The 25249-nt window shown below is 59.3% G+C and overlaps 1 protein-coding gene across 1 annotated transcript in view; it reads right to left on the bottom strand.

Moving 5' to 3' along the window:
• CAPN2 (calpain 2) overlaps positions 1–25249 on the bottom strand; it is a 44910-nt gene that overhangs the window by 6294 nt on the left and 13367 nt on the right. Inside the window, exons 3-15 of the mRNA XM_062210440.1 lie at positions 12570–12688; positions 12054–12187; positions 10949–11117; positions 10235–10318; positions 9018–9103; positions 8231–8305; positions 7387–7547; positions 6447–6616; positions 5756–5767; positions 4551–4762; positions 3313–3349; positions 2527–2592; positions 1397–1454 (exon numbers count right to left, since the gene is read on the bottom strand). Coding sequence (XP_062066424.1) covers positions 1397–1454; positions 2527–2592; positions 3313–3349; positions 4551–4762; positions 5756–5767; positions 6447–6616; positions 7387–7547; positions 8231–8305; positions 9018–9103; positions 10235–10318; positions 10949–11117; positions 12054–12187; positions 12570–12688 — 1383 coding nt within the window. The remainder of the gene's footprint in view (positions 1–1396; positions 1455–2526; positions 2593–3312; positions 3350–4550; positions 4763–5755; positions 5768–6446; positions 6617–7386; positions 7548–8230; positions 8306–9017; positions 9104–10234; positions 10319–10948; positions 11118–12053; positions 12188–12569; positions 12689–25249) is intronic.

Raw genomic sequence — 25249 nt, 5'->3', positions numbered from 1 at the left:
CTGGAAGCTGCCCAAGGAGCTCCTGTGTCCCTCGAGGTGAGACTGGTCTCAGGGTGGCAGGCTGGTGTCATGAGACCCTTGTCACAAACGAGAACCTTCCCAAGTAGCAACCTGTTCTGCTTTGTTCTTAAGAGAGAAGCTAACTTGCCTCAGGACCGCCACTCTGGGTCCCAGCCCCTCCCTGGGTGCAGGCATAGGGCAGAAGGCTGGTGTCCCCACCAGGCAGCAGCGGGAGGCATGTGTGACGCGAATGCGCCTGCCCCAGCCAGGAGCCGCTGAATGCAAGCAATGCCTGATGCTTCCCGCCTCGCACCCCTCCCCCAGCCTCCATCTGTGCAGGGACAATGAGGCTGCAGTCTCCTCGGGCTCATGACCGCCACACTGACCTCACTTGTGCCTGGCAGCCTCTTGACAGCAGGGGTGCAGCCCAGGGCCAGCCTCGGGGAAAGCCCCTGAGGGGCTGGCTGTGCCGTCCCGACCCCAGCTATCTCATCTCTGTGAGGTGCACGTGGTTCCCTTGCCTGGGCATGGAAGAGGCCAGCTGGCCCTGACTCCTCGTGGGCCCCAAGAGGAGGACTGACTGTAGTCTCACAAAGTCAGGCTGGAGGCCCCCTGGGGGTGTCTGTGGGCTCACGTCAGGACACGACATGCGTATGTTTCCAGTCTAGACTTAGAGCAGCTCGCTGGCCAAAAGCCCCAAGATTCTTGGGAAAATTCGAGGGATGGAGTGGGGAGCCGGTGGGATCCGCAGTGGTGGCAGGGAGGGCTTCCTTTGCTTAGGCGATTGCTCTGGGCTGCGAGGCGGGGTGAGAGGCGTGGCCCTGACCACTGGCAAGGTGGTCAGATGTGCCTCATTTGAATGCAAGACAAGGAGACGGCAGTGGTTGTCTCATCCCCAGTTTGTGTAGCAGATGGCCACTTATTTTCCAGCCTGGAGGCCTCCCTGTATCCACGGTTCCCGCCCAGGCACAGTCCGCGTTCAGCACTCAGGACAGCATTGTGGCTCCCATTATCTGGGCGTGCTTGGCTTTTCCTCCCCATTTCACTGTTGTAACAGCTGCCACGGAGGGCACGCGGGCCACAGCCAGGTGGTTTCTGCACCCTGCCTCCCCTGAGGTGCTCAGCCACCTTGAGTGGATAAGTGGTAATATGCCCGTTTTACAGCTAAGGAGACGAGTTGGCTTACATAACTTCATCTGGTGACAGAGTGGTAAGCAGAGCTCTTTGGTCTCTGGACCCTGAACACCAGGTCCAGTGCTTTGGCGGTGAGGAAGGCTGTTTACACAGGAGCAGGGGTTAGGGTTTAGCCCAGGCAGCCCACACCAGCGATGGGAAGGGTGACAGTGTCTGCGGGGGAAGGAGCCGGATGAGGGCCCGGCAGCAAGGGGACACTTACGCTTCGCCAGGACTCGTCTCAGGATGTTCTGCAACTCAAAGGCTGAAATCTCTGCATCCTGGGGGCGTGCGACAGAGCAGTGTCAGGGCCCTGCGGGAGCTGACCACTGGCCGCTGGCCGCAGCCCAAGGCAGCCAGTGTACAATGCATGCAAAGTAGGCCTTCTTTATTTCTTTTAAAAACAGAATTAAGGGCTGGCACTGTGGCATAGCAGATAAAGCCAATGCCTGCATCCCAAATGGGCGCCAGTTTGAGACCTGGCTGCTCCACTTCCGATCCAGCTCCCTGCTAAGGAGCCTGGGAAAGCAGCAGAGGATGGCCCGAGTGCTTGGGCTCCTGCACCTACATGGGAGACCCAGAAGAAGCTCCTGGCTTCAGCCCAGTTGCGGATGTTGTGGCCATTTTTGGGGAGTACATCAGCAGATGAAGATTCTCTCTCTCTCTGCCTTTAAATCTTTTTCAAGTAAAATAAATCTTTAAAAAAAGAGTTAGAGAGGCAGAGAGAGAAAGAGGTCTTCCATCCGCTGGTTCACTCCCCAAATGTCCATTATGGCCAGAGCTGGGCCGATTGGATGCTGGGTGCCAGCAGCTGCTTCCAGGTCTCTTATGTGGGTGCAGGGGCCCAAGGACTTGGGCCATCTTCTACTGCTTTCCCAGGCCATAGCAGAGAGCTGGATCGGAAGTGGAGCAGCTGGGTCCCGAACCAGCGCCCATTAGAGATGCTGGCACCGCAGGTGGCAGCTTTATCTGCTACACCACAGCACCAGCCCCTCAAATTGTTAAAATTTTTATTATAATAAAAATTAAATCGTTGATTATTTTCACTTGAAAAGCAGTGAGACAAACAGGGGAGACAGAAATCTCCCGTCCCCTGTTCACTCCCCAAAGGCCTGCAACAGCTGAGGCTGGGCCAGGCCGAGGCCGGGCAGCAGAAACCCAAATGTTTGAGCCGTCGTCCGCTGCCTCCCAGAGCGCACATGAGCAGGAAGCTGGATGGGAAGTGGAGTAGCCAGGACTTGACCCAGGCACTCGGATGTGGGACGTGGGCGTCTCCAGCAGCTGTGCCACGGTGCCACCCTGCCTTTTCCTTCAAGCCAATCAGAGCACAGCTGTGCTTCCGGGAGCACCCACCTCCCCTGCCAGCTGGGCAAACAGCCTCCGGAATCCATCGTCAATGTCGTCCTCGCTGACGTCGGCCTGCAAGGCGAGGAGCGGTGACAGGGTCAGTAGGGAGCAGGCGGCACTCCCCCCTCAGGAGATCTAAGCTGCCGGACAACACCAGTGACCCCGTGTAAACACATGAGGGAGTATGTGTAAACTGGGTGCGGAGCTCATCCAACCCCAGCTGCCCTCTGTGAGCTAGACTAACAGAGATCACTGGAATGTTCTGGAAGGGTTCTGACAGCTGTGCACACAGTCCATGAGGCCACTGGAGATTGTTCAGGCTCCCCCTCGGGGCCACAAGCAGCACAGGCTTTGGCATCTGTCCAGCTGATCACGGAGCCACCTCGGGGCCTGGGGACACAGCTCCTTGCCCTCTGTAGGGCTTTTCACTCCTTAGCTTTGGGTTTGTGAGGATTGGGCCTATTTGAAATTCCTAGATTATAGCCCTAAAAGCCCTTCAGGATTTGCCACCGCGTCACAGTCTCAGAACTCCAGGAGACTGGAGAAGTCGTGTCACCCTGCATGGCCATCGTACACAGGAAGCAGGCACTGCTCGGTGCAGCAGTGGCGCCCCCGTGTGTGCGGGCCCAGCACACACCAGCAGGCAAATGATGGCCCAGGCCCCAGGGCTGTGTCCTCGCTTCCATGTCTGATGGTGCAGTCCTGGGGCGCCTAAGCCCTGGGAGCTACCGCTTGTTTCTTGGCTTTCTGGCTGTCCAGGGCAGTGCGTGGAGTTCAAGGAGTTACAAGTACCTCTTCCAGGTCGGCCTCGATTTCATCATCGACAGCTCTGGAAACAGAAGGAAATGACGTCAGTGGAAGGCAGGCGAGGGCGGAGAGGAAAGCCCTGCTGAGATGCAGAGCCACAGGGCGGCGGGTCTGTCCTGTAACGCCCTACACGGTGGAGGTGAAGGCAGAGGACACGCGGCACGGGGGCCTGTGTGCATTTCTGGTCTCCATCAGATGGCAGTCTCCCCTGGGGTGTGGGGCAGGGACCGCAGGGACAGCACTTGGGTCCCACTTGAAACGCTCCCTGCCCTCGCAAGGCCTGCTCGCGGCCAAGGCTGTGACCTCCCCTGCGGCTCCGACAGTGGCTGCTGTGTTCCCAGCGGCATCCTGTGCGGCGGGCAGGGGCCTTCTGCTCCGGGGTGAGGGTCGTGAGGCTTAGGAGGGTCTTCCTTGGGCCCCTGGGATCTTCTCATTTAACTCAAGTTTATTTTAAAGGCAGGGAGACAGAGATTGAGAACAAGAGGCCAAAAGACCTTTCAGCTGCCAGTTTACTCCTCAACTGCCTTCAACAGCCAGGAGCCAGGACCTTCGTCCAGGTCTCCCACGTGGAGGGCAGGGACCCAAGTACTTGGGCCATCATTGTGGCTTCCCAGAGTGTGCACTAGCAGGAAGCTGGGTGGGAAGTGGAGTGCCCAGGACTTGAACCTAGAGACTGAGACTCGGGATGTGGGCGTCCTCAGTGGCGATGTAACTGCTGCGCCAGGTGCCCACTCTGCCCCTGGCTTCTTAAGCCGGGCTGAGAGCCCGTCAGCAGGGCAGCACGGCACAGGAGCCAGGAGGCGTCCCGGTGCTCACAGCCGGGAGCTGCGGCAGGAGTCACAGCCCGGGACGAGGACACCGGGTGGGGAGCTCATCAGGGGCTTGAGGATCCCAGGACGGTGGCTGGCAGAGAAGGGACAGCACTGGGTTTGGTAAAGAACAGGGTCAGCCCAGTGACACTGGCTCACATCACCTTTTCCTTGTCAGTGGGGACTAAACTACCCCAACCAGGCTTCCTCCAGGGATCCTAGGATCGCACCAGCTGTGCCCAGCACTGGGCAGGTGCCGGGCCTGGGCTCCCGGGCAGCCCAACACAGCGGTCGACGCGACAGCAACGGCTTGGAAACAGACGCAGCTGTGAGGCGAGCTTCTGCAGGTCGCTGCCGGCCACCGTGCCCAGCCCCGCCCTCCCCAGGACGGAAGGCGGGCAGCACGCCACCTACTGGTAGTCGGCCTTCTTCTCGGAAAAGACGCGGACGCAGAAGTCGCCGTTCTTGTTGGGCTCGAAGGTGGAGGGCACCAGGATGTACTCCCCCGGCGGCAGCTTGAAGCGGTTGAGCACCTCACGCAGGTTGATGAAGGTGTCCGACCGCTCCCTCGCCCGCGTGGTCAGGAAGAAGTTTTTGCCCAGGTGGATGTTGGTCTGCCCCCGTAGCTGATGAGCCGAAGCAGAGGTCAGTGGGCGTGGTGGCAAATGTGAGGATCACAGAGGCCAGGTCTGGATCGTGCCAGAGAAAAAGAACTCGGGGACCCCAGCCACCCAACTGTGCAGAGGGAGCCCCAGCTTTCCACCTGGGGTCCACATGGCAGGAATCCGGCTCATTCTGTGTGGTGGGTGACACACGAGTAAAAGCAAAGACCACACCGAGGGGAGAAGGGCTGGTGTGTTCCGTGGGACCACGGCCCGGGGCCGGGGCCAGCAGATGCAGCAGCTTGCCGCGCGAGAACACGGCGCAGCAGGCCACAGTGCCCACGCCAGCCGGGGCCTTTCATCCCTGGTGTCCCTTCTGGTCCCGGCCTCCCGGCATTTGAGTCCGGTGAACAGGACGGCTGCCCGTTTTTATCAGAAAGGAAATGGCAGGGCCGGCACTATGGCACAGCGGGTTAAGCCTCCGCCTGCAGCATCAGCATCCCATATGGGTACTGGTTCGAGACTGACGCTTCACTTCTGATCCAGCTCCCTGCTTAATGTGCCTGGGCAAGATGGCCCAACTGCTTGGGCCCTACTGCCCATGTGGGAGAGGAGACCCAGAGGTTAAAAGAAAACTGAGCTATAGGAGGGATGTGTGCCTTGTCTGAGGCCATGCAGCCTGGGAACTGGGCCCCAGCCTCTTTCCCTGCGCACCCACGTTCGTATGGTACAGCCTGCAGGTGCACCTTTGCCTTGACTCAGCCTTGTTCTCAGAGCCAGACTGCTGGAGTCCTGGGCTGTCCACCTGGAACTGAGGCCTGCACAGGCTCTCTGGGGCCCCTCAGAGGGCTTCCAGGGATGCCCTGCCTTAAGTGTAAACCAGCAGGAACTAGAACCCAGGACCCCAGCCCCTGGCCAAGCCCTATACCACTCCCTGGCCTCTGGCAGTCCGTCTTGTCCACATTGTTGGACCCGCGCCCCCGGGGGTAGGTGGAGGCCGATGCGTGGCAAACGTACCTCTTCTGGAACCTGCAAAATAAAGGAGACGAATGAAGGGCCCTCACCCCAGACCCTGGGAACACAGAGCGTGAGAACGCCTCTCTACGGCATCAGCAGCATCGACCAAGTCCACACACCAGCTCATTCCCCGAGCACTAACATGCCAACGAGACCCAGCCCTGCACACCAGCCCCAACTACAGGGCATTAAACCAAAGCAGAGATGGGACGCCAGCTGGCTGCAGCCCCCTCCCTCCCAGCCCGGGACAGCTGGGCAGAAGGCCCCCCAGGCGAGGAGCCCGCAGGGCCGGCCTCTGGCAGCCACAGCCCAGGCTGCTGCCGTGACCTTCCCAACACGGGGCTGAGGCACGCGGGCCTCCAGGGGCCGGGAGCGGCTCCACACATCACAGGCTCCGCCCACCAAGCCTCGCCACACCAGGACTCCAGCCGACGGGGGCCTGCGGGGAGCCCCTGTCCTCCCGTCCCAAGCACCCCACGGCCCAAGCTGACGGCTCTGCTGGGCTCCCCCCGGCTGGACCCGCTGGCTCAGTGCCGCCCACCGTGTCCTGAAGCGCCCCTTGCGTTCTGTTCTGGGGGTGCGGGAAGGGCTGGGGGCCCAGGTGGCATGCAGCGGCTGCGTGCAGTGAGTAGGCCATGGCTCTACACTGCCTCCGCCGAGCTCTGGGCCCGGGGTCTCCTCCCTGGCGCACCTCGTAGATGCCGAAGCCGATGGTGTGCATGTCCTCGCCCATCTTCCTCTGGCGCCGCCGGTGCTTCTGGATGAGGCCCACCAGGAAGGTGCAGCCGCTCTCGCCGTCCTCCTGGTCCTCATCCTCCTCCTCCAGCTTGATCACGTACTGGGGGTTCATCCAGAAAGTGTCTGCATCCGGGAGGGGCAGAGGAGCCGGGCCCTGAGCAGGTGCGCACGGCCCGGCACCTGCACCAATCCCAAGGCGGCCTGAGCCGGGACTCTCCCTTGGCTGGGTGGCTAGAGCGGTGGTGCCCCCTAGTGGTACCGCTCCCTCGCTGGGCTCTAACGGAGAGGTCAGAGATGAGCACTGCTGGCCTGGCAGAGGGGCCTGGGCCCACAGACCCAGCAGTGCTTACTCTGTGGCAGGGGAGGGGGGAGCTGCTGACCCCTGACCCCGAGGTGCCACACCCTGAGGGGAGGACGTGCGAGTGGCAGGGGCGGCAGCCAGCCAGTCCTCGTCTGTTTGCTCTGGGTCCTGGCATGCCACCGAGCCCCAGCGCCTTCATCTGTCAGAGAGTCGACACACAGCCCTGCAGGGCCACCACGACTGGGTCTGGCCTGGGTTCACATTCCAGCAGGCACCTGGCTTTGGGCATCGTGAGACCCCTCCCAGCCAGGTGATGGCAGGGGCCTGGTGTGCGGGCTGCTGGGGGCAGTGGGTGAGGTGAGCCTTTGAGGCTTGGCTGCCTGGGTTTTGGGCAGGTGCAGCAGCTCCTGGGCGTGCAGGGGTTCGAGCAGGCCTCAGTGGGCATAGCAGGGGGTTGGGGCCTGGGAAGACAGCTTAGGAATCTTGGGTTCTGCCAAAGTGGGCGGCGAGCAGATGCAAGAGGTAACGGGGCTCAGAACACAGAGATGGAAACCCAGACAGACAGGAGAGTGGGGGCCCCTGCTGCCCTTACTCGGGTAGTTCCTGCAGCCTCCCGCGGTGGAGCCCCGCCGCCAGTTGCCGTCCATCTTGGTGAGTTTCCACTTCTTGTAGGTGTCGCTGGTGAGGGTGTCGGGCGTCAGGTTGCAGATCTCCAGGCGGGAGTAGTGCCTCAGGAAGTCGCTGAAGGACATCCTGGCGAAAGCAGTGACACTGGTTAGTGGAGGACACGCGGATCGCCCTGAGCTGCTGGGACCGTGCAGGGCGGCAGGCCCAGGATCAGGAGGCCCAAAGCCCAGAAGCAGCGCTGCCACCTTTCAGCTGGGCGACTCTGGACCTCTCTGAGGTGCAGAACTTTGTTCTGGTCAAGGGGGAGCCATGGGCGGACGTGGGCACTCACGGGGCGAGCGGTGTGCCGCGTGCACACCAGGGTCCCCAGGGTGATGCACACACACAGCCGTGCAGGCCAACCCCTGTTCCCAAGGACTGGGGTCCAGGGCTGAGTCTCCAGAGCCCCACCTTGGCCCTGCTTGTCCTTGGGGTGGGAACCTCACTGCGGGAACCTCACTGCGGGAGTTGCGTGTTAGTCTGCCAGAGGCAGCTCAGCGTGTGAGCCCCATTGTTGAGATGGATACGGGAAAGGAGTTCAGATACATTTTTGGCCAGGGTCTGAGAGTGAACCTGAGATAACAAAACCAGAACCCCACGCCTCTGGGCTCTGGACAGACTACTTTCTGTCTGTCTCTCTATTGGGCAGGGTTCTGTGGCAGGGCCCCGGCCAACACGCACGCCCCCCTGCGGCAGAGCCCTGGCAAACACGCGCGCCCCCGAGGCAGAGCGCCGGCTGACACGCGTGTCCCGGGCCCCTCCTGTCTTACCAGAACTCGCCATCTTCATGCCGTTCGGCCAGCCTCTCCCTCACCTCGGGGTCCACAGTGTTCCAGTTTGGGCAGCTGCAAGCAAAGTCAGGGGAGGTGGTGAAAACTAGCGCAGGGCGAGGACGTCCCAGTGATAGCCGGGCTCAGCTCTGAGCACTCGCCCGCACCTAAAGTACTTTAGGACACCTTATCCCAGAAGACGGGCGCAAGGAAGAATCCAGAAAATGAACACAGCCCATCAGAGAAGTAGCGTCCGTTGTCCAAACCGCCAGGCATGGCCACGCTTAAAGGCAACAGAAAACCCAACAAGCAGCATCTCGTCTTGGCCTCAGCGGGTGTCCGTGTGCTGTGGCCAGGGTTCCTGGGCCCCCGCCAGGGAGGAGGGAGAAGGGCTGCAGGTGTTGGGAGCTCAGCCCAGGTGGCTGATGTCACAGGGCCTGGCAATCAAGAGAGGGTGGGCTCTGTGGTCCCTGCACCCAGTTCACAGCCTGGGAACAGAAGTGCTGGGGGGGAGGGATGTACTTTCTCCCTGTGAAGACCCATAGAGGGGAACTTTGAGCTAGGGCCAAGAAGAACCATGACACAACGGAGCCCGAGGCCTGTAGCCCTGCACCCAGTCAGCCACAGGCGCTGTCCTGGTTCCGGGGCCCTCGGAGGGCCTGCCTGCCCCACGGTCCCCCCGGGCATGGCCGGTGCTCCTGGAGCCGTGTTTCCCAGCGCCATGCACACTGCCTCCCCGCCCCGTGGGAAGCATGCCTGCCCAGGCTCCCCGCAGAGCCCTGCTCACTTGTCATTCCACCTCCCGGTCCACTCCACTTCTCCCCAGGGGTTGCGGATGCGGATCAGCTTCTGCAGGCTCCCAGCACTTTCAACCTGAAGATGGAGATGAAAGACGGGAGGCGGAGCTTGAGGACAAGCCAGGCCTGGAGGGGCTGGGGCCCAAGCCCCCTGCAGCGTGAGCCAAGATGGCAGCCCATCAGAAAAGTGGAAGGAGCTACCCTCCCCTGCCTCAGCCCCTCACTGCTGCCCAGCTCTGGGACCCGGGAACCAGAGCTCCCAGGGCTCCACTCCTGCAGGACTGGGGTCGTGAGAGGCATGTACACACGGTTCTAGAAACCACGCTGACCCCTGCACCTCACTGGCTGACCAACACAGGGGCCCTCGTGTCACGATGCTCAGAGCGGCCATCCCACTTGGTGAAGAAGCGCGGGGCAGAACAAGCAGATGGGCTTGGGGCTGAGAATGGACCTCTTGGGCAGCTGGGAAAACGCCCATAGGGACTGCACGGCAGTGATGCCACGGAGTGAGCGGCGGGAAGCAGCGGGCACGAGGAGGGTTCGCGCTTATGGGTGAGGTCAATGCTGCAGCGTTTAGCAGTCAAAGCTCAGGACGCCCACGGCTTCCGACTGTGCACACAGATCGCTGTCCCATCTACAGGGACAGCGTTTGGATGCTTATTCTGTCCTTCTACCAACTTTTCTGCAGACTCAGCATTTTAAAAAATAAAACCACGTGTGTGTCTATGTGAGGGGAAATAATTTTTTTTAAGTCCAAGATTAAAAAAAAGCGAAGGACAGGGACATGTCAGCAGACCCGGGTCTGGTGTGGGTTTTGTCCTTAACAGTGAACTCCACAGTCACAGCCCGGCTGGATGTTGCTACTGTTTCCGCGTCAGGGTTGGCAATGAGCTCAGGTAACTTCGCAGGCCCTCTGTGGTGAGACGCAGAGGCACATTCGACCGCGGGCAGGGAGGCCTCTGTGCGATCTGATGGGAACGCACTTGGAGACGCTAAGACGCCTAGTGCTGCTGACGGCGCTGAACTGGCCCTGGGAGCCGGGAGGCAGCAGCGCTGGCACCGAGCCCAGCCGGACGCCTGCAGCGCGCCGGTGTGGCCACCAGGGGGCAGCGCAGCAGCGCCGCCGGGCACGCGGGCACACCCACCGGAGCTGCGGGGACGGGAGGAACACGGCGGAGGCCCACCCCGCGTCCCAGGAGAGGGTTACCTCCTCGGCTCCGGTGACCGAGTACGCGTGGCCCTTCACCAGCTTCTGCAGCGTGATGGCCTCCGAGTCGGCGGCGCTGGTGATCTGGAACGGGGACGCTCGGGTGAACGCGGTGTGTTCAGGGCCCCGCAGGCCGGCCCTGTAGAGAGGGCCGATGGGCGGCCCAGCCTCGCAGAGCTCCAGGCTGCACGGAGCCCCCAGCCCGGCCGCCCCGACTTCCCTCCGGAGTGGGGATTTGCTTCGCTGTGTTGGACTCCCCGAAGCCACTCCTGCCCCCATGTTTCTGGGGTTGGACAACGGGAGGAAGGGCCACCCCGCGTTCCGCAGAAGGGAAGCTGTCTAGCGAGTCTACTGGGCTTCTGGTCGCCTGGAGGGGGCAGGGCCGGGTACTGGGCACAGCTTTTGTATCAGGACACCTGCCCACCCTCCATGCCCTGCTGAGATCTGCCTCCTGGGCCTTCTCACACAGGCCCACAAACCCTGCAGGGGGCGTCAGGACTCGTGGCTGGCAGGGGTTCTCCGGGCAGTGATCTCGGGGTAGGGGGTGAGTCCCAGCAGGCGGAGGACACCCCCCCACACACACACACCCCGCCTGGCCAGCCCTGGCTTCCGGGTGATGAGTGCTGTGCACAGGGTGGGGCCTCCTGGGGTGCTGCTGGGCCTCCCCTCAGCTGGCGCAGGCTGGGGTGCGTTCAGGCGGGAGGCGGGGCTTACGTCGATGGAGCAGCCCAGGAGAGAGCCTTTCTGCAGAGCCTTCTGGATGATCCTGAACAGGTCGGGAGGGGCCTTCCTGAGCTCATACCACTCGGCGATGCCCCCCGTGAAGTCCTCGAAGCCCTCGGTGGTGGCGCCCCCCGAGAGCGCCTCGTAGCATCCGTTGATCCTGCGGGAGAGGACGGGGCTGCCGACTCCAGGAGCCGCCCCGGAGACACCCCCCCCAGGGCTGCAGGGACCCCTGCTCCCCCCACCCCGGCTCTGCCTGCAGCCCTGGGTGCCGAGGAGGGCACAGCTCCTGTGGTTCTGGTGCTTTGCGAAGTGTTTTCAAAGCCTCCCAGCACCTTGGAGCTGGAAGGACCTCAGCACAGGTCTGACCCAGCCTCCCAGGCTGCTTCCCCAGCATCCTGTCGGGGAGGTACGGTCTGCTAATTGGCTGTTTGCACCGAGAGCTTGCCAGAGAGACGACGATCCAGTAATGCAGCCACTTCCCCAGGGAACAGGTGCTGTGCCAGCCTGGGCTCGGGCTCTGGACCACCGAGGCTGGGCTCTGAAAGCTTTAAGAATCTAGCGTTTGAGCTCTGGGCCCCAGCAGCCTCCTGTGAGCCCCTGGGGCCCGGGGCTGCCTTCCAGTGGGGGCACTTCATGGAGGGAGCTCAGGCAGCACGGCCAAGAGCAGGCCGCCCTGGAGAGGGCTGGCGTGGGGCTTCCCATGGAGAGCAGGCGGCGCCCTGGCACAGCTGGTGGGCAGTGGCTGGCGGACGCCTGGGGAAATCAGTTCTGACCAGCGACAGGACGGGAGCTTCCCTGAGCGTCCTGTCTCTGCCACAGGGACACTTCCCTGCGGGCAACACCCTGCTGTTCACAGTTGGCAAAACTGCGGGGTGAGCTAAGGAAGCAGGGCTCCCCGGGCCCCCTCCGCCCCTTCTGGTTCCTGTGCATTTGGCATTTCTCGGGGCGGAGGGGGGCCAGGCGCCCCACGCTCGGCACTCCTTGAGCTTAGAGCCTGAGGGGGCCCGCAGGGTCCCTTCTGTAGCACAGGACTGCTCCTCGGGGTGCTCCCAGGCATTCCGGGCAGGCCCGGGCGCATGGTGCGCTCACTCACTTGGCGTAGGCCTTCTCCAGCAGGGCGCTCCAGAACTCGCTCCCCTCTGCCGAGTGCACGAACAGCAGCTCCCCGTCCTTGGTGGGCAGCCGGTCGTCCACCACCACCTCCACCCACTCGCCATACTGCCAGAACTGCGGGCACCGGGGAGGGAGGGGTGGCATGAGCGGGCAGCCCTGGGACCCCAGCCTCCGCCCCGGCCCCGGCTTCCTGGGAGATGTCCTTCCAAGTCCTCCTGCTGCAGCAGGGCCCTTGCCACGCCCACCTCCTAGAAATCCTCTATTTAACTCAGGAATGAATCACTTCCTGAACCCCTGCTCTCCCCACTCCTCAGGTCTCAAGAGCCCCCTCTGTGGCCCCTGCTGGGTCCCTGGCTGTGGGCGGCCTGGGAGCTCCCTGCATTCGCTCAGTGTCCTCTGCAGGCCGGCCGCGGTCCTGGGAGTCTGCAGACACCGGGGCTGACTAGTGGGGACCACCCAGGGGGCCATGAGGAGACGCGGCGCAGACCCGAGGTACCTGGAAGCGGAAGATGCCCGCGTAGTTCTCCTGGAAGCTCTGGTCCAGGGGCACGACTCGGGCCAGGACCTCCTCGTTGAGGGTCAGTGAGGCGATGGCTGCCAGCAGCCAGCAGTCACCTGTGGACAGAGCACGGGTGTACTCAGTGCCAGCCTCACCTCCCCGGAGCCGACGGGCGCTGCCGCACACGGGTCTCCCTGAGGGGGTGTGGCAGGACCTGCGTGGTGTCATCCCTCAAATGCCTGCAACAGCCAGGGCCAGGCCATGCCAAGCTATGAGCCTGGAACTGCCTCTGGTTCCATGTACCTGAGCCGCCACCAGCTGCCTCCCAGGGTATGCATGAGCAGGGAGCTGGGATCAGGACCCCAGGCACTCTGATACGGGGCAAGCACTTCCCGAGCGGCATCTTAACAGCCGCACCAGATGCTTGCCTTGAGGAGTGTTTTAGTTGTGCTGGTGGCTGGGTGGAGGCAGGGACATTCCCTCTCAGACAGACCCAGAACCCCGAGCTGGCTGACCTGTGCCCGGCACCTGGGAGCCAAGGCCATGCAGGGTGAGTGATGCCAGTGTGGCCAGCAGAGGCTCCTGGGAAGACAGGCTCTAAAGGGAGCCTGGGTGGGAGGAAGAGGACACGGTGACAGGTGGGAGGGGGTTGCGGTGGCCCACTCCACCCAGGAGAGGAGCTGAGAGATGAGGAAGAGGGCCAGCAGGCGGTACAACGGCAGAAGTGCAGGTGATGCAGGCGGATCAGCCACGAGGCGGTGTGCGAAGGTCTGTGGGTCTGCCAGAGTTCCCGGGCAGGGCCGGGTGGGGCCGCCTGGCCCCTCCGAGCCTCAGGACCCTCCTCTGGGCAAGGTGGATGAAAGTGGGGCATGGTGAGAGCACCAGCATGCACGTGGTGCCATGGCAACACTCAGCAGTGCGAGACGGTGCAGGGTGGGGGCGGGGTCGTGCGTGCTGCCCAGTACAAACAAAAGGGGTCTGGGAAGAGAACGGGGGTGCTCACCCCACTCCTGGGGCAGGAGTGTAAAATGTCCTAACAATGACAGCAGATGGCCTCGGGTGAGTTTAATTCGCTGTCGGGTTTACCTTTGCTAATTGACAGGCTTATTAAGAACATCACCAAAGTTCACTGATGGTTCCTCAGCGAGATGTCCCCCGTGGACACTGAGAAATGGCCACATGAAGCTCTCAGAGGCTCATAAATGCCAGTGACAAGGTTGTACATGGGGACACCTGCCAGGGCTCCTGTGTGGGCCACGGTGCTGGGACTGCACCTGCTCTCCTCCTGGGAACACGGAAGTTGCCCCGATGGAAGGACTGCCCTGTGTTCCCGTCCTGCACTGACCCTGCCCCCACACGGAGGGACCCTGTGGACATCTCCCTGGCTCCAGGGGCCGGCAGGGCAGGGCTAGGACTGGAGCTCTGGTCTCTTCACTTCCAGTCCATGTTCTTTCCATCAACAGGTGAAAAAAATATATAACAAGTAACTACCATTGGTATAATACTTCACAGTTTAAGTTGAAATTTTTTAAAAAAAATTTGAGAGGCAAGACAGAGAGAAATCTCCCATCAGCTGATTCATTCACCAAAGGCTTGGGCCAAGCTGAAGTCAGGAGCTGAGAACTCAATCCAGGGCGCCCACGTGGGTAGCAGGAACATAAGTTCTTAAGCCATCAGCTGCTGCCTCCCAGGGTTGACATTAGCAGGAGTCAGGAGGAGGGTTGGGACTTGAACCCAGGCACTCAGAAACAGAACATGGGTATCTGAACCCCAGGCCAGAGCTCACCCCTACTTTACAGTTTAGAAAGGTCATTTGGGTGAGCATTTGGCACAGCGGTTAGGATGCCACATCCCGTGCTGGAGTGCCTGGTTGAAGTCCCAGCTCCTATACTCTGCTACAACTTCCTGCTAGCGTGCATCTTGGAAGGCAACAGATGACAGCTCAAATACTTGGGTCCCTGCCACCCACATGGGAGACTTTGGCCTGGCCACTCCCAGCTGTTACAGGCATTTGGGGAAGGAAACCAGTGGATGGAAGATCTCTGTTTCTCTAACATTCAAATAAAATGAAAATAAATAAACGAATGAATGTTTCAAAGAAAGAACATTATGCATGTTTCATTTGGTCCTCACATTAATCTCATGAGGTGGTTATCGTTCTGATTACCAGCTGTTTGGGATGAAGTCTCAGGAGTAGGTAATTGGCAAGCCTCACACGCAGAGCCTCTGAATCCAAATGCCAAGTTTTGAGAGGTAGGCATTGTGGTGCAGTGGGGTGAGCCACCACCTGGGATGCCTGTATCCGGTACTGGAGTGCCAGTTCAAGTCCCAGCTACTCCACTTCCAATCCAGCTTCATGCTAATGTGTCTAGGAAGGCAGCAGAGGAAGGCTCAAGTGCCAGGGCCCCTGCCATCCAAGTGGGAGACTTGGATGGAATTCTGGGCTCCTGGCTTCGGCCTGGCCCAGCCCCAGCTGCTGCAGGCATTTGGGGAATGAACCAGTGAATGAAAGATAGGTGTAGGGGTGTTTGTGCGTGTGTGAGAGAGAGACTCTGCCTTTCAGGTAGATTAAAATAAAAAGTAAGCATTTTTTAAAAAGACAGATGCAGGGTTTTGTGTAGGAACTACACCTTGACAGTACTTTCTTTTGGTTAAAAGGATCAAATTCCTTTAAGGAGAGACCCACTAGGAATATCCGACTGCAACTCAAATTTCAAGCGACGGGGTAACCAGCTGGTGGCTTCCTTAAATCCTATACTGTGTTTCTAAGAGCGAATACCCATGGGTTCATGAAATATTAATCCTGTCACCTGTTTCACGCGACATAATTCACCAAGACAGCAGCATGGTCTGTCACCCCCCGGCCCAGACAGTGGTGCTAAGCTCAGTGCAGTTGGGAGGAAACATTTTCCAAAGATCCCAAAAGTTTTTCATTAGTTTCCCAATTTCTGGAGTTGAGGGAGACTATTAAGGTGGAAGCATCTGAAGTCCTATTGTATATTTCTTTTTTTTCTTTTATTTTTTTTCTTTTGACAGGCAGAGTGGATAGTGAGAGAGAGAGAGAGAGACAGAGAGAAAGGTCTTCCTTTTCGCCATTGGTTCACCCTCCAATGGCCGCCGCAGCCAGAGCGCTGTGGATCAGAAGGCAGGAGCCAGGTGCTTCTCCTGGTCTCCCATGCAGGTGCAGCGCCCAAGCACTTGAGCCATCCTCCACTGCACTCCCTGGCTACAGCAGAGAGCTGGCCTGGAAGAGGGGCAACCGGGACAGAATCCGGCGCCCCAACCGGGACTAGAACCTGGTGTGCTGGCACCGCAAGGCAGAGGATTAGCCTATTGAGCCACGGCGCCGGCCCTATTGTATATTTCTGATTCCTTACTTCTCTCCCTCACCCCAGCGAGCAAGTCAGGAAGTGCCCTTATCACCCAATTTTTATTTTAATACCTGCTCATATAAGCTTTCCCAGGAAGAAGATCTGCACACAAGGATCCTAACAGCTCTGTTCACTAGGGCTTACTGCGGACCAGGCCCTGAGCGAACACTTTGTGTGCGTGGCTGCGTTAGCTCATTTCATGTCACAAAACAGCCCCAGGCAGCCACCATTATCCTCCTACTTCACAGGTGAGGAAAAGGAGGTTGTGGTGCACACACACACACACACACACACCCCTCCCCCCCCCCTCCCAGCTAATAGTGGCTCCCAGGTCTGCTTGGTAAGGCACACCCATGTTTTTACCAGATAAGTCTGCATAGATAAGCTACAAATAGGCTGAGGTCATTTTAAAGTCACCTACTTCAACTTCAAAGGACACTGTTTTGGGGCCGTCTGTCCTTGACAGGTGACTGGATGTTGTACCCTGGGGGCTGTACGGTGTTGTCCTCACTCCACCTGGGCGTCCTTCTCATTCCACCTGGTTGGCCTGTATCTGCTACAGGGCTTCTCCCCCCAGGACACCTGTTACACTACACAGCCCCATCAGCTGTAGCCTCCTTCAGTGTGCCCTGCCTGGGGCACTCCCCGTCAATGTCAGAATCCACCTCCCCTAAGATAACTTCTGGGAACCCTTCTCTTCTGGGTGCCCCCGCGTGACTTGCTGGCAGGAGAAGTCCATGGAGTCTCCCTGTGCTGAGCGAGTTCGGGGCAGTTACATACTAGTCTGGATAAAACCAAGGCTGGCTGGTCCCAATGCTCTCCAGAGCTCCCAGCCTGCCTCCTGGTGAGTTTTCCAGTAGTTGGAAGCCTGTGGCCTCCCAGTCCGGGTGAAAAGTCTGTTTACCCTGCTTATCTGTTGCTAACTCTCCATCCATAATGACCCCACTTATCTCAGAGCAGATCCAATCCTCCTGGGGCCCGAGCACCTGACCTGACGCCTTGCAGCTGTCTTTCCACGTCCAGTCTCCACCCTCCATCCTGCTCTCTTGCGGGAGCTGGGTGACCCTGGACCTCTGCAGCTGCTGGTAGGGCTCAGCCCGCAGGGGAGCGTGGAGCCCCCAGAGGGGACCTCCCTGGCTCCTGGAGGGGCTTTAGACCATCATTCACGTCTGTTTTAAAAAACTGGCCCATAGTCTTGCCTCAAAATTATCACAAACATGCTATTTCCTCTTAAGTTACCTATACACTTAATACAATAGTAGTAATACGATTTAAGAAACATTTGGAACTTAGCTGACTCTAAAGTTTATAAGGAAAAATTGAAGACAAAGCACAGGCAGAAAACAATGTGAAAGGGAAGGGAGCGCCGTCAGCTGCTGCAGTGTGCGTCAGGCTGCTGTAATCACCACGGGGCAGCACGGTGTCCGGGCACACACAGTCCAGGGAAGGTTCCACACTCAGGGACCTGATCCAGAGAGCCAGGCCCGAGTGGCACTGGAACTGAGCGTCCATGCAGCAAGAAACCAAGCTGCAGTTCGTCTTGTCACAGGACAAACTCTAAATGGAGTAATAATTATAGATCAACAGGTAACAGTATACTTATGTACATATTTTCATGTGTACATTATCTGCACATTCAAAAATGTGATAAACCTGGCCATTTGTGTTCTTTATACATCATGGTTTACATAATGTATCTTATTTGTATTTTAAGATATCTCTATTATAATGGGATTTAACATAAACATAACAGCTGTATGAATTCATAAACATTCCAGGAGACAATGCGAGAATTTTGGTATAATCTCAGAGTGGAGATGGGATATCTAATGATGGTCTGCAAGCTATAAAATTTTAAAGCTAATATTTAGGTTCAAAATAAGATAAATTCAACTAAAGTAAAAAAAAATTACATGGTAAAAACCACAACACGCTCTACCAAAGAGAAAAAAATGACACAGAAAAAAATATCTGTTTTTCTGATCTCAGCTCACAGGTTAACTTTTCTAGGATAAAAAGAGAAAAAGGGTCAGAGCTTACTAGAAAAATGGGCAGGTATATAAGCAGAGCTAACAGAAAAAGAACACATTCATGACTCTTAACTAGGTTAACTCTTCACTGTCTAACTACACCCAGCCTCAGGGCAGGTGGTCAGTGCATGGCCACACTCCATGTCAGAGTGCCAGGTTCCACTCCCTGCTACTGCATTTTCCAATCCAGCTCCATGCTAATGCGCCTGGGAAAGCAGCAGAACACGTCTAAAATACTTGGGCCCTGCCACGCGTGTGGGAGACCTGGATGGAGTTCCAGGCTCCTGGCTTCAGCCTGGCCCAGCCCTGGCTGTTGTGGCCAACTGGGGAGTGAACCAGCAGATGGGGGATCTCTCTTTGTCTCTCCCCTCCCCTGCACCCCGTCTTTCTGCCTTTCAAATAAACATATAAGCCTTTAAAGAAAAAGGCGCTCATCCTAGAAATGTGAAGAAAAACTACACCGAGATACCGTTTTCACCTTTCAGATTACAAAGATCAAACAGCGTGACGATCTGGAGAGGCGCGGGAGACACCTCTCTCACGGGGGCCATCTCCCTAAAGGCCGCGAGCCACCTGCCCACACCAGCCACGAGCCCGCCTGTAGACGCACACGCAGGACACACAGCAGCGCCAGGCTGCACCGTCACCATGGCAGCTTGGGAAACAACCGGCCACTCCCGCACAGGGCCGCCGTCTCAGCAGGGAACACCTCCACAGCTGAAAGGGATCTCCCAGAGACAGCACGTAAAACCAAGCAAGGCACAGAGCAGTGTGCACATGCTGTGCCACAAAGAGAAATAGGAAATACAAAAGAGGGGGAAAAGAAGAGGCCGGCACAGCGCCTCTCCCTTGGGTGAGGCAGAACTTCGCGACCTGGAGGGATTTCCGGGTGCCGGGTAAGGAGATGAGCAATACATAGCCTTTTGTGCGCTCAGATTATCGTTTTTATGACCGAAAGCCTTAGTTTAGTGCCCTCAATACATCCTCCAGACTATGTCTGTGCTCACGGCCAAAAAGGAGAGCTTCCTGTCAGTTATTCGGAGAGGAAAACGCTGCTTCATGGTGGAAGTCCGAGATAGGAGCAACCAGTCATCTGGCTTATTCCGGTGTCTCTCCAAAGTGCATCTGGAGAAACTCGGTCCTCAAGAAGTGAGTGGGAATTCCTTGAGGGAACGTTCTATGGTCAGGTAAGCTTGCGAAACACACAGCTAACCAGGTCAAGTGCGGAGACGCCTCGGAGCGCCTCAAAAATCTCACAAGGTGGTAGGGGTGGGGTGGTGCAAGCTCAGACTTAGGGGCGCCCAGAACCACCCCCTCCCCATTGATGTCTCACACAGCCAGCGCCCCATGGGCCCCCGGGCCTACCTGGTGGGTTCTCCCTGACTTCCCCCCTCAAGGCCACGGGAGATGTGTCCACGGCCCTCAGGCAAGTGCCTGCAGCAGCTGGGGTACCTCGGACAGCCCCCGGGCCTTGTTCTCTCCAGATCCAAACCCTCTTCTTTCTGGACTGTCTTTCCTTTAGGGCTATTTTCCTTTATGGTTTGTGGGTCAGGGTTTGCGCCTCTGGTTTGCGGAATGAGGCGCGGCCTTTGCAAACACTAAGGTACTCTGACTCACTGGCCCTCATGCGCCCCTCCTGGCCAGCCTGTGGGACAAGAACAGGGAGAGGGGTCAGCGCGGGGGCACTGTCCATCTAACAGCCCCTGCGCCTCCCCAGGGAGTGAGGCGGCTGCTAGGGATGACCGATGGTCATGTCCGTGTCAGCCAGGGCCTGCTGGGGGTTCCCCACGAGGGAGCAAGCAACTAGAAGAAGGCCAGACCAACTCCACCCCACAGCTCCTTGCCAGCACGCACACAGCAAACAACACAGGATGGATGCCCATGTGACAAATATTTGCCAAAGGACAGTAAGACTCTAGTTTTGACAAAAACAAGTTGGAAAAGGCTCCATTAAGACCGCCCCTACCTTTGCAGGAGCTAACATAACCCCTGCATGTGCTCTTTGGAGATGACATACGAATACCTCCAAGACTACGACACCTCAGTGGCTTGGTCTCTCTCTACCAGCCCCTTGGTTTGCTTGGAGCTTCTCTGTTTCCCACTCTTTCCTTCTTTTGCTTCTTCTCTTCTCACCGTGGTGCCCGGTCTCATAAACTGGCATGGACACCAGGACCCCAGCCGGGACTCATCTCACCAGCAGTGGGCTCACAGCTGCAGGCTCCAGGGACACAGGTGGGCCACTCCTTCCTCCGTGTGCTCCCCAGAGCCAGCTAGCACAGCCTGAGCAGCTGGGGAGAGGGGTGGGGACTTTTCTGCCTGCCTGCTTCCTAGGACAAGTCCACCTGGGCGTCCCTCATGCTTAGGGGCTGCCTGCGCCCTTCCTCCACAAACCGCACTGCTTCTGGTCTCCGTCTCCTGAGCAGGAGAAAGAGCTATCACCCCACATCGCGGGATCACACTCAGCCTGCAAACACCCATGGGAGAGGAACCCTTGGGTTTAAATGCCCCGATGTGCAAATGCCTGAAAGGTTTCCAGTGTATGCTGGAAGGAGCAGGGTTCCAGGGGTCTGCAGCCAGCATGGTTAGAAGGTGATCAGCAAGGGTCCCGAGGCCTCACTTGCCTCCTTATCGTTTGCTTGGGTTGGCACCGAGATGTCCTGCCTTCCCCAGTGGGCCTCCAGGGTCCCTGCAAGAGGCCTGTCTCACTAGAGGCCGGGTTCACGTCTGTTCTCTCAGAAGAGCTAAACTCACTGTTCCGACCCTGGTTCTTTTTTTTTTTTTTTTTTTTTTTTGACAGGCAGAGTGGACAGTGAGAGAGAGAGACAGAGAGAAAGGTCTTCCTTTTGCCGTTGGTTCACCCTCCAATGGCCGCCGCGGCAGCGCGCTGCGGCCGGCGCACCGCGCTGATCCGATGGCAGGAGCCAGGTGCTTATCCTGGTCTCCCATGGGGTGCAGGGCCCAACAACTTGGGCCATCCTCCACTGCACTCCCTGGCCACAGCTGAGAGCTGGCCTGGAAGAGGGGCAACCGGGACAGGATCGGTGCCCCAACCGGGACTAGAACCCGGTGTGCCGGCGCCGCAAGGCGGAGGATTAGCCTAGTGAGCCGCGGCGCCGGCCCCGACCCTGGTTCTTACCCTGGCTGCCATCAGCCTGAACACCTTCTGCCTCCTGGCCCCGAGGCAGCACCTGCCAGCCCATCCGTCTCCAGGTTCCTTGGATCCTGGGCTCTTGGCTGGCCTCTCACTCCCCTCTGCCTGCCTTTGTTCCTCCAGCTCAGCCCCTTGGGATCGCCCTTCCTGAGCCCCTCCGCAGGCACTGTCCCCTGGCCCAGCACCCGCTGTGCCATGCGCACTAGGAGGAGGCAGGCTCCTCAGGGGCCCTGTGGCCTGCAGGCCAAGGGGGAACTCGGGGCAGGGCTGCTGCTGAGCTGGGCGGACAGGGGTCCCAAGCAAGTGAGCTGGTGCACTCGCTTGCTGTGGCGGGTTCACAGCAGTCCCTGTGCAGGCTGCCTGTCCCCTCAGGAGGGAAGAGGAAGGGGGAAGGGAGGGGAGGAAGGGGAGAGGAGGGAGGATGAGAGGAAGGAAGAGGGGAGGGGAGTGTGGAGGGGAGGGGAAAGGAGGAGAGGAAGAAGGGGGAGGAGATGGGGAGAGGGGAAAAGGGGAAGGGAAGGAAGGAGAGGTGAGAGGGAAGGAAAGGCGAGGGGAGTGGAGGGAGTGGGAGGAGAGTAGGGGGAGGGGAGAGGTGGGAAGGGGAGAGGAAAGGGGAGTGGAGGGATGGAGTATGGGAGGGGAGGGGATTGGAAAGGGAAGGAGAGAGGTGGGGGAGGGAAGGGGAGTGGAGGGGAGAATAGGAGAGGGGAGAGGAGAGGAAAGGGAGAGGAAAGGAGGGGAGGGGAGGGGATAGGAAGGGAGGGGAGGGGAGAGGAGAGGAAGGAAGGGAACAGGAGGGGAGGGGAGAGGAGGGAAGGGGAGAGAAGAGGAAGGGAGGGGAGGGGAAGGGAGGGGAGGGGAGGGGAGAAGAGAGGAGGGAAGGGGAGGGGAGGGGAGGGCTTCAGTGAGGAGGGCTGAGGGCTGTGGGGTCTGTCTGCATCCCCGGCCTCTGTAAGCTCTTTGGAAGGGGCGGGGGCAGGTCCCAAATAACAAGGATAAAGAGGAAGGAAAGAGCACCGGGGGCTGCAGGTGCAAGCTCGGACCCCAGGGGAGCCTGCAGGGTGCTGCTGCCCCTCACAGCCCTCGCCTGAGACCCGCCCCTCCCTCACCAGGGGCAAGGCTGGCTTTTCCGCCCCTTTTCCGCCTTGTCCCCCACAACACGAGACAGTGGGGCCGCAGTCCCTCCCCTGCCTGGGCCGTGGGTCCCCCCGGGGAGCTCTGACCACGGCTTCTTCAGCTGTTCCACAGCTGCTTGGCCACATCCTCCCCGCCCCGCCTCTGGGGCACCTGCTGGCCTCATGAGTCCCTTTTGTGTGCTTCCAAATTCTCGCTTCCTCCTGTCCCCCACTATTCGGGGAAAGGAGGCCCCAGTGAGACTTTTGGACCTGGAGGCCGGCTGCCTCACCCTGGGTAGGGGGCTTCACTGTCTGCAGGGGGCTCCCCCTCCTCGGGCGCCTGGGTGAGCAGCCCCGGAGTCTGCAGCCTGTCCTCCACGCCCACGCCTCAGACAGGACCTGTGACAGGACACCGCTCCCAGACAGACCTGATGAATGCCCCTTTATGCTCGGGCCCTCTCATGAGAAGGTAAATTCATCCAGGCCGCATTAGTAAGTTTCCACAGGGTCAGCTCTGTGGGGAGGGGCTGCAGCCGGCGGGGGCTCTGTGGGGAGGGGCTGCAGCCCATTACTCATACTTGTGGCGCTGGTGGCTCTCCCACAATAGTTTTGTGTTCTTGTTCTTTCCCTTCCACCACGACCGCCTTTCCGTCACAAACAGGAAAGCGGGGCAGAGCTGGGGCGCCACCCAGGAAGCCCAGGGTATGCTAGGCTTCTGATGCACCTGTCCCCGCCGGGACCATCTCACCATAGATGCAGCGGCCCGCCGACCACCCCAGAGGGACAGAGTCTGGCTCATCACAGTCCCTGGGCCTGCAGCGGGGAGTAGGTCCTCATTGCTGTAAACACCCCCACGCCAGAACCAGGCCCAGGAAGTCCTTCCTCCTGGAGCGGCAGACAGAACGCCCTGCCCGGTGCCCAGCGCCAGCCCTGCTCACAGAAGCCCGCCCTGCCTCTGCACCCCCACTGTGACTCCTCACCAGGGGCCCCACCCTCCTCTGGGCACCCCTGGCCTCCCAGGCACTCATGTCTGTCTTCTCCCCTGACTCCAAAGGGCTATTTCAGAGGCCAGCTCCCAGCCAGCACACAGCCGGGGGACGTGGTCAGATGGCAGCGAGCGTGCTGGGCTGGCAATCTGAGCAGGCTGCCTGGGTGCCCAGGGGCAGAGGAGCTGGGGCTGAGCCCTAAGGGGCTAGGGGGTGGAGCTTCTTCAGGGAGAGAGGTCCAGGGCAGAGACCCGACAGGAGTGGGGGCGGGGAGCACAGTGCAGGGCCAGCAGGTAGCAGGACAGGCCGTGCTGGGTGAGCGGAGAAGGCTGAGCTCTGGTAGGAACTGGGACTGCAGGGAGGTTTAAGCCAAGAGCTCCTCTCGCCACTTCCACGTCTGCACCAGGCCCTCGGGGCACACGGCACTTGCGCTGTCCAGAATGAACCACCTCCCGCTGCAGAAGAACACACTGCTCCCACTGCCTTAGGCACGGATGCCTTACACCTCCCCTATCCCTCTCCCTTCACAACCATCCTGGGCGACTCCTCCTTGGGGTGTCCCCTGTCACCTCTGGCTGTTCCCCTTCACGGGACCCCAGCGTTCCAGCACTTCACCATCAAAACCTAACACTGGGCATCCCCTCAGCTCCCTGCACACCGGGGTTTCTGGCAGGAACGTCCAAAGTGAACTAGAGACGGATAGAGACCCAGATCAGCACTACAGGGGAGAATTAAGGCCTGGAGGAAAGGGAGGCTTGGGGACAAATTAAAGACGTGGGATGGAGAGGACTGGCCGGAGGTTGGACGGGAGGCTGAGGCAAGGTCTTGAATAGAGAGGGGGCATATTTTTATTCTGTCTTCTCTGGCCTGAAGCCCCAGGCATTGCTCTTCCTATACCGGGCACCCAGTAAAGCTGCCAAACAGAAACAGAGGCGATGGCTGGCCTGTGCTGTCAGGGCACACAGACCCTGGGAGTGTCTCAGAAACACTTGGGGGTTCCCCCACTGCCTTGCATATTGGGAGCCCCAGAACTTCCCTGCCTCCCCCAAACCATGATGGACTAAGTAGCTGTGGTCACCTGGGTAAAGGACAAGAAGGCTGGTGTCCAAAGAGGAGCAAAATGGCAGCAATAATAGTTCTAGTCTCCCAGACTCTTCCAGAATGTTCCATTCCCCGTGGGGAAGTGGGGCCTATGTCCCTTCCCCTTGAACCTGGGCAGAACTTTGTCCATCTCAATGAGCAGGATCTGCCAAAGTGATGCTATGTGACTCCTGAGCCCAGGTCATCTGAGGCGAGCCAGCTTCCTCGACTCTCTTGGGACGTTACCACTGTGCAAGCTCAGCTCCCTGCAAGCCCATGGCATAGACCACGTAAGAATCAAGCTCCCTGGAGCCCCAGCTGATCCACCTCCAGTCTCAGCCCCAGACATGCGGGCGAGGGGGCTTTAGGCAACCACATCTCCACCCTTGTCTGACCGTACTATCCTAAGAGACCTTGGGAGTCACCTAGCTCAGCCACTCGGCTTCCAGAATGATAAAATGACCACTGTCTCAAGTCGTTTATTTTGGGGTGGGCTGCTACACACTGGATGCAGGTGCAGTAAGACAGGGACCTTCCTGAACTCCGTGCCTGGGAGTCTGGAAATCTAATTTAGGCCAGGCACAGTAAGATGCACCTGCTAACAGGTACCACCTCTGGTAGAGCCAGCAAGAAGAGGGAGCCAACACCAAGAGAGGCATCAGGATTTGCAAGACACCCAAACACTCTGCGGCCCTTGGGGGCACCTCGGGACCGAGATGTGTCCTACAGTCTCCCACGTGTGGTCCCAGGAAGGGCACCTGGGCCAGGAAGCTGAGGAGACAGACAGGCCTGCCTGGGAGGCATTCTCGAGGCAAGGGGGTGGGGCCGTCTCCTGCTTGGCTGGCAGGAGGAGTGCTGGCTCCCACAAGCTCAAACATCCCAGCAACGTGCCCCCACGCTGCACGTTCATTGTGCTCTCCCGCCCTACAGAGCCGACTCCCAGC

The sequence above is a fragment of the Lepus europaeus genome, chromosome 14, assembly GCF_033115175.1.
Source record: "Lepus europaeus isolate LE1 chromosome 14, mLepTim1.pri, whole genome shotgun sequence".
Classification (NCBI taxonomy): Eukaryota; Metazoa; Chordata; class Mammalia; order Lagomorpha; family Leporidae; genus Lepus; species Lepus europaeus.
Note: the sequence above shows the minus strand (reverse complement) of the source record. Positions and strands in the feature narration are given on the sequence as shown.